General features: G+C 37.1%; 3 protein-coding genes across 3 annotated transcripts; 2 read left to right on the top strand and 1 right to left on the bottom strand.

Annotated features, from left to right (window-relative positions):
• Positions 1-344: 344 nt before the first annotated feature.
• Positions 345-932, bottom strand: LOC111693786 (polyadenylate-binding protein 2-like). The gene has a single exon (XM_023459441.1). The coding sequence runs from the start codon at positions 930-932 to the stop codon at positions 345-347; it is 588 nt and encodes a 195-aa protein (XP_023315209.1).
• A 287-nt stretch (positions 933-1,219) lies between these two features.
• LOC111693787 (polyadenylate-binding protein 2-like) lies at positions 1,220-1,807 on the top strand. Its single transcript, XM_023459442.1, has one exon. The coding sequence runs from the start codon at positions 1,220-1,222 to the stop codon at positions 1,805-1,807; it is 588 nt and encodes a 195-aa protein (XP_023315210.1).
• Positions 1,808-4,929: 3,122 nt separating this feature from the next.
• LOC106654019 (zinc finger protein OZF-like) lies at positions 4,930-6,875 on the top strand. Its single transcript, XM_023459443.1, has 4 exons — positions 4,930-4,955; positions 5,030-5,147; positions 5,218-5,486; positions 5,796-6,875. The coding sequence occupies exons 1-4, from the start codon at positions 4,930-4,932 to the stop codon at positions 6,871-6,873; spliced, it is 1,491 nt and encodes a 496-aa protein (XP_023315211.1). The 3' UTR covers positions 6,874-6,875.
• Positions 6,876-8,814: the final 1,939 nt, after the last annotated feature.

The raw sequence follows: 8,814 nt of genomic DNA on the forward strand, positions 1-8,814 counted from the left end.
AATACACGTATACGCGGAGAGCGATTCGAGATGCAGCGTATGATATACACGTATAATATACGAAGGAGCGAATTAAAAGCTTATGTAATAAGTTATTATTAATCAAAAAAATGGGTTTGAAATTCATTTTACGACAAATTTAAGAGAATGCCAAGTCATTTACTTTCTACTCTCTATAGATAAGTGTAGCAGATGTTCGTTCTCGAACGCTCTTTCTAGGTTATGATTCATGAACCATTCTAAAACTGCCCTCGCACGTGCTCTTTTACCTTTTACTTTTATATTTGGATAGGAGTTTTGAAAATAAACTTCAGATCAATATTTATTGATAAAAGCAGCTAATTTTATTTTTGTGGACGAGTCCATTTGTAGGCCGATGGAGGTCTTACAATTTTTTTATGACTAGCTACCCAAACATTCTTTTTAAATGGTGGTATTTGTCGCCCAGGTCGGTGAAAACGTTTTGGTGTTACAGATAAAATTCGGCCCCGGAAAAATGACCCGTTTTTTGCAATAGCCAGCTTCACACAGTCTCGCTCGGCGAATTCGATGTAGGCATAACCCTTAGGATGTCTGCTAATTTGGTCGCATACTATCGTAATACGCTTGCACGCTCCGCAGCCTTCAAAATGCTTTTCCAGCTCCTGTTTTGTTGCGGAGTAATGAACATTGCTTACGCAGATCGAACGATCATCTGGGTGGTCCGTCGGGAAACCGAGGTTCCTATCTATGTACTGTTTTGAACAGCTGTATTCGATGAGCTCGTGAAGTTTTCTCAGCTCTGCCTCTTTTTCTGACTTGGTTTCTGACTGCAACGGCTTCTCCACAACTGCCTCTTTTTCTGACTCAGTTTCCGAGTGCAACTCTTTCTCCAGCTCTGCGTACAGCGACATTTCTATATCCAACTCAATATGCTCACTTGGGAAAGACATCTTAGAGTATTGTCAGTTAGTTCGGACGATGTGCGACGTTCAAAGATTCGACACGATATGATGGCTCTAACGAGTGCGTCGGACTTTCTATAGGCGATCGCGTTTCCCTCTCTCTTTTTCTAATTATAAAACACTGGTCGTTTAACTGTCTATATGTTTTATAATTAGAAAAAGAGAGAGGGAAACGCGATCGCCTATAGAAAGTCCGACGCACTCGTTAGAGCCATCATATCGTGTCGAATCTTTGAACGTCGCACATCGTCCGAACTAACTGACAATACTCTAAGATGTCTTTCCCAAGTGAGCATATTGAGTTGGATATAGAAATGTCGCTGTACGCAGAGCTGGAGAAAGAGTTGCACTCGGAAACTGAGTCAGAAAAAGAGGCAGTTGTGGAGAAGCCGTTGCAGTCAGAAACCAAGTCAGAAAAAGAGGCAGAGCTGAGAAAACTTCACGAGCTCATCGAATACAGCTGTTCAAAACAGTACATAGATAGGAACCTCGGTTTCCCGACGGACCACCCAGATGATCGTTCGATCTGCGTAAGCAATGTTCATTACTCCGCAACAAAACAGGAGCTGGAAAAGCATTTTGAAGGCTGTGGAGCGTGCAAGCGTATTACGATAGTATGCGACCAAATTAGCAGACATCCTAAGGGTTATGCCTACATCGAATTCGCCGAGCGAGACTGTGTGAAGCTGGCTATTGCAAAAAACGGGTCATTTTTCCGGGGCCGAATTTTATCTGTAACACCAAAACGTTTTCACCGACCTGGACGACAGATACCACCATTTAAAAAGAATGTTTGGGTAGCTAGTCATAAAAAAATTGTAAGACCTCCATCGGCCTACAAATGGACTCGTCCACAAAAATAAAATTAACTGCTTTTATCGATAAATATTGATCTAAAGTTTTTTTTCAAAACTCCTATCCAAATATAAAAGTAAAAGGTAAAAGAGCACGTGCGAGGGCAGTTTTAGAATGGTTCATGAATCATAACCTAGAAAGAGCGTTCGAGAACGAACATCTGCTACACTTATCTATAGAGAGTAGAAAGTAAATGACTTGGCATTTTCTTAAATTTGTCGTAAAATGAATTTTAAACCCATTTTTTTGATTAATAATAACTTATTACATAAGCTTTTAATTCACTCTTTCGTATATTATACGTGTATATCATACGCTGCATCTCGAATCGCTCTCCGCGTATACGTGTATTTGAGGAGTTATATTTGGTGGCATGCACGGATTGAAATTGCTATACTGCATTATACATTTTTTTTATTAATCGGATAGCATCATTTTGCAATACATACATACATACATACATATTTGCAATTGTCGAACTATTCGCGTAAACAATAAATTATTCATAAAAAATTGATTGTTATCTGACATACGACGATGCGCATATTTACGATTATGGGAAACAAGCTTGTTGTTCAAATTTTTTTACGAACATTGTGAGCAATGGGCTTGTACATCTTATAATTATACATTTAACTCGTCTAATAATGTAAAAATATTAGCTAGAATAAAACTTTATGCAATTCGATTCAAAATGTTCCGAGATTCTATTTATTCTAGTATTTGTTTCTCGTATTCAAAATGTAAGGAACCTCACATTTTTCACTACGTTTGAGACTTGATGAAGTGATACTGATGTAAATATGAGATTTACAGATGTTACTTTGATCAAATTTGTTATTAGACACATTTTGTCGAAATCTGAAGTTTTTGTACTACTTTTCACATATTCGCATGGGATTGAAATTGCGTTTTTACGCAAAAGTGTTAATGCAGTTATCATACATGTAATCTTAAAAAAATTTGAGAATCGTCAATTTTCACACTGATGGCGTTCGTTATTTTTACAATCTTTGTATACTGCTTTTTGATGTCTGGTCAAATTATTTAGTTTTTCTTTTTGCAATAGTCATTTATGTAATCTTTGCGACTTTCGTGGACCATCTTTTGGTGTTTGATTAATTTTGATTTTTCTCCAAATTTCTTCTCACACTTGTCGCATACATAATCTTTACAACCTTCGTGTATTATCCTTTGGTGCTTGAGCAAGTTCGTTTTGAGTCCAAATTTGTTGTCGCATTTGTCACATGCGTAGTCTTTGCGACCTTCGTGAACTGTTTTTTTGTGATTGATGAAATGGCCTCGGTCCCCAAATTTCTTCTCGCATTCGTCGCATGTGTAATTTTTGGGACCATCGTGAAAGGTATTTTGGTGCTTGATCAAATATGATTTTATTTTAAATTTCATTTCACACTTGTCGCAGGCAAAATCTTTGCGACCTTCGTGCACTATTTTTTTATGTAAATTCAGAGTCGATTTTCGGGCAAATTTTTTTTTACACTTGTCACATGTGTAATCTCTGCGATCCTCGTGTACCTCCCTTTGATGGCCAAGCAAAGTCTCTTTAAGTCCGAATTTCTTTTCACACTTATTACAAGCAAAATCTTTTCGACCTGTATGCACTGTTATTTTATGTCTGATCAGATTACATTTAATGCTAAATTTTTTGTCGCATTTGTCACATGCGTAGTCTTTGCGACCTTCGTGAACTGCTTTTTTGTGGGTGAGCAAATTACTTTTTTGCCCAAATTTCTTCTCGCACTTGTCGCATGAGTAATATTGAAGTCCTTCGTGTACGGCTCTTTGGTGGATGAGCAGATACCGTTTGTACCCAAATTTCTTCCCGCATTTATCACATAAGTAGTCTTGGGAGACTTTGAAGTCCAAATCTTTGCAATCCTCTTGTACTGTCTTTTGGTGTTTCATCAATTTCGATTTTTGTTCAAATTTGTTTTCACACTTGTCGTGCGCTGTCTTTACGTGCAAGAGCAAACTCCTTTTGTTTTCAAATCTCTTCGCACAAATTTCACATAAGTAATTCCTGAATACTTCGTGGAATATTTTTTTGTGCTTTAGTAATGTTGTTTTATTTTCAAATGTTCTCTCGCACATGTTGCATGGGAAATGCTCTTGATCTTTGTGAACTAATTTTTGGTGCGTAAGCAAACTCGATTTTTTCACAAATTTCTTCTCGCACTGGTCACATGCAAAATCTTTGCTGCTTTTGTGTTCTGATATTTGGTGTCTACTCAAATGACTTCGGAACTCGAATTTTTTTTCGCGCTTTTCACATGCGTAATTTTTTAGTTCGTTGTGAATTTTGTCTCGGTGTGCTATCATACTTGATTCTAGTGTAAATGTCTCCTGACAATTATCAGAAAAGTATTGTTTTTCGTCCGAAACAACAACTTTTTTGGATTTATTTTCACTTTTATCCATTTTGGTGCCTAAATTAAACTATGGATTCTTCTATTTAGTACTACAGAAATTGAATGAGTAAAATTTATTTTTTGGTTTTATAGCTTGTTTCATCGGGGAAGACAACATTCAAACTAATTAATGTTTACTACAAACATGATCACTGTTCCAGAGGCAATGTCAAAATCCTTTGTGATCATATTGTTTACAATTCAATTAACGATTTACCTGTTTAAACATTGTCCTTACAATATTTAAAGCTGAGTGAGAGATGTATTCGATAAAATTATTGATAGAACTGCTCTAATTGAACTTAATTTCTAATATTACGATTAAATGTACTGTATCGATGTGGATTCATAGATATGTTTCTGCTTTTGTGTGAATGTTTCTCCGTATATATCTCGCGTACGTGTAAACTAATTATGCGCCTGGATGAATGGCATTTTCATTGGCATGCGAGTGCCTCTATATGTATCGCAGTACACGAAACTGCGTATGGCGAATCAACGGTAGAGGGGGAATGGATGGACAAGTAGCTATTATCATCACGGGGTCACATTTGCTTATGTACGAGCATTGTACAGTCGCTTAAGCAAGTGTTTACAAATTGTGGAAATCGAGATACAGTGTTCGCTGCTCGAGGCGCATAACCTAAAATATTTTCTCAATTTATATTGTCGTGAAAACATACAGTTTGATCAAGTGAGATATGGAAAGCGGAGAGGACGCAGTCAGGTATAACTATTTTTTACGCATGCCTTGTGATATTTTTGGAAGCCCTCGCTTCATGAAACTTGATTATTCTTCAGAGTGAAGGAAGAACTACCGAATGATAATTGGCCCGATGCAAGTGATAATTATTTTTTCGATTCAATACACTCTTGCAAAGCTGAAAATGTTGAAGTTTTGCCGTTCCATGAATCATCGGTGAGTAAAATGATTTAAATGATATTCTGTTTGGCCACTATCGAAAACTGTTACACAATTTTAATTTTAGGCAAATCATGTGAATGAGGTTATGGAGTTTGCGAAAGTAGATAAGAAAATTTACATCGATTTTGAGTGCAAAGACGTCAAACCTGAACTGAAGCCTTTATCGACAACCATCTGTAAAACTGAGTATCAAAATTATCCACCTGCCGTAAAAATTGAAAATGAAAATCAGATCATTAACGCGAATGAAAATATATTTATTGATTTTGAGTGCAAAGATGTTAAAATTAAACTGAAGCCTTTATCGACAACCGTTTGCAAAAGTTATCCAACGTCAGTGAAAATAGAAAATCACGTGAATATTGTAAATAATCGCAGCAAACCCTTCGAGTGTGAGATTTGTCAAAAATTCTTTGGACGTAAAGCTGACCTCAAAGTTCACATAGACATAGTACATAATCGTATCAAACCCTTTAAATGTGACATTTGTCAAAAATCATTCGGTCAAAAATTCAAACTTAAAGTTCACATAAATATAGTACATGATCAGATCAAACCCTTTGATTGCGAGATTTGTCACAAATCATTCGGCTATAAGAATGATCTCAAAAAACATATAAATGTAGTACATAATCGGAGCAGACCTTTCGAGTGTAACATTTGTCAAAAATCATTTGGACAAAAAAGTAATCTCGATAAACACGTAAATACAGTGCATGATCGTAGAAAACCTTTTGAGTGTGAGATTTGCCACAAATCATTTGGATACCAGAATATATTCAAAAGTCACATCAATGTAGTACATAATCAGAGCAAACCCTTCGAGTGTGAGATTTGTCACAAATCATTTGCCTACCAATGCCACCTTAAACCTCACATAAATGTAGTACATAATGGGAACAAACCCTTCGAATGTGATATTTGTCATAAATTATTTGGACTTAAAAGTGACCTTAAAAGACATATAAGTGCAGTACATAATCGTCACAAAACCTTCGAATGTGATATTTGTCATAAATCATTTGGACGAAAAAGTTATCTTAAAATTCACATAAATTCAGTACATGATCAGATCAAACCCTTTGAATGTACAATTTGTAGCAAAACGTTTGGGCAAAGTAGTACTCTTCGTAAACACATTAGTGCAGTTCATATTCGGAGCAAACCCTTTGAGTGTGAGATTTGTCACAAATCATTTGTACTAAAAAGTGGCCTTAAAATACATGTAAGTGCAGTACATAATCGGAGTAAACCCTTTGAATGTGACATTTGTCACAAATCATTTGGAGAAAAGGGTAAACTCAATAGGCACATAAGTATAGTACATGATAAGAAAAAACCCTTTGAATGTGACATTTGTCGCAAAACGTTTGGACAAAGTAGTACTCTGCGTAAACACATTAGCGCAGTTCATAATCAGAGCAAACCCTTCGAATGCGGTATTTGTTGCAAATCATTTGGATACCAAAATTACTTAAAAACTCACATTGATGCAGTTCATAATCGTAAAAAACCCTTCGAATGTGATATTTGTCGCAAATTATTCGGACTAAAACATAATCTCAAATCTCATATAAGTATAATACATAATAAGAGCAAATTCTTCGAATGTGACATGTGTCAAAAATTATTTGGACAAAAAGTTCACCTTAATAATCACGTGATGAAAATACATAATTTCAGCAAACCACTGAATGTGAGGTTTGTTTCCACACATTAAAACCCAATGAAGACTTACTCATATAAGTGCGTTATATAATTTTGTAAAATCTTTCACATGAATATCTTTCAATTTTGTGAAGAATAATAATTCAAATTTAATACAAATTTATATTCATTTTGTCATGACTATTTAAACAATGTACACTCACCGTTCCTACATTAATTAAAATATAAACAATATATTATATCCCAAGTACCTACTGTCCTTGCGAGCAGAAAACTCTTGTCTCGTAGCAAAAAATATTTCAAAACTATAGATGGCTGACCGCTTCAACTGATTTCCTTTCTCCTGTGTACGATTTCCTCGCACGAGAAAGTTTAATCAACTGTGATAGTCGAGAAATAAAAGCTCTGCAAGTAGTGACAATTTAGCTTAAAGATGCGAAGTATATCGTACATCTAATGATGAATAAATTTTATTTTTCAATTATCGTTTTATTAGGGTAAGTATATCAAAATTCGTATGTATGTATGTATGTATGTAAATAAACATGTATTTACAAGTGAAAATTCGCCACCATTACCCGCGGGCACAAGAGAAATTTTCTCGCTGAAATCCAACCGAATTTTTTTATATGTTCGTACGAACAAGATAAAAGCAACAACTACCTTAATCTCGATCGCAACATAATCGGGGACCACACCAGTACAGACGAACAATCGCAACGCGTTTATTCCGAATGGCATCAAGAGAAGACTCCGACTTTTCTACCTGATAATATTTACAATTTCAAACAGCTTCACCGATTAAAGTCCAAGTCACTTCTTCACGGAGGACATCTTAATATTTATTTTCCCTCTGCGCGAAAAGTCGCTCGTACTTTGATTTCCGGTTGCTTTTATACACGAATCAAGTCACCACTCTATCGGCGAAAAAAAAACCAGTCTAATTATGATCTCTCGCTCTTTTTTTTTTCATTTTCTACACATCGGGTCGGACAAGTATATACAAATAAGTCGAGTTGTGCCCATTGAACGCGCCGAAAAAGCCCGAGCGCGAATCAGGCCTGAAGAGCCCTCGAACTCGCTATCTCCCGGCTGGAATCGCGCGCAGGCCAGTTGCGTGTGCGTCGAGTATGTGTGCGCAGATAACGATCGCATAATCACGCGCGCATAGGTGCGAAAGAGAGGCCGCCGCGTCGAGCACAACACAAAAAAAAAATAAAATAAACTCTCTCTCGGGCGATAACACGCGTGACTGGTCGCATTGACGTCTTAACTAAGAGGCGATTTTTCCATCGCGCTCGACGCAGTAAGGCTCTTCAATAATCTCTTATACACCACGTATGTATAATGTACGTGAGCAACTCCTTTTTTGCTGCTGCACCAGCGACGCGACACATCTGCCCGCTCGTGTAACGATTTTTTCATTCGCCTCTTGACAATTTGCTCTCTCTCTCTTTTCTTTCTGTTTTTTTCCCTCGACGTGTGTGTGCATCGATGCCACCGTCGCTGCCAACGCGTTAGCCACGCCAATTAAAAGCAAAAGTCAATGCGTCGATGTACATCGTGTATCGACACTCGTAAAAATCGCGTCCACTTATAGGTGCAGCAGCATCGATCATGATTGATACTTACACTCCACCGACATTTTCCACGATTGCGATACGCTCATGCTGCTGCTGATCCGCCACATATATACCGATCATTAGAGCGCCGCAAACTCCGTCCGTCTGTCTGTCTGTCTCTATCTCTTTGGTGTGCGGCTTAGGCATCATTAATTACGCTGATATTTCTCTCGCTCTCTTATATAAGCTACGTATATATACGTGTGTGTACGTGCGAGTCGCCGGGACGAGGAAGCGTATTAAAATATAAAAATCGCATTAGCCGATCCGCAACATACATATAATATACACACACACACGGGCAGACGAGCTACTCTCAACTCTATTTTTCTCTCTCGCTGCGATGCGGGACAGTAGAGATCAAAGTTTTG

Source organism: Trichogramma pretiosum, unplaced genomic scaffold (genome assembly GCF_000599845.2).
Source record: "Trichogramma pretiosum strain Unisexual culture from Peru unplaced genomic scaffold, Tpre_2.0 scaffold61, whole genome shotgun sequence".
NCBI classification, from domain to species: Eukaryota; Metazoa; Arthropoda; class Insecta; order Hymenoptera; family Trichogrammatidae; genus Trichogramma; species Trichogramma pretiosum.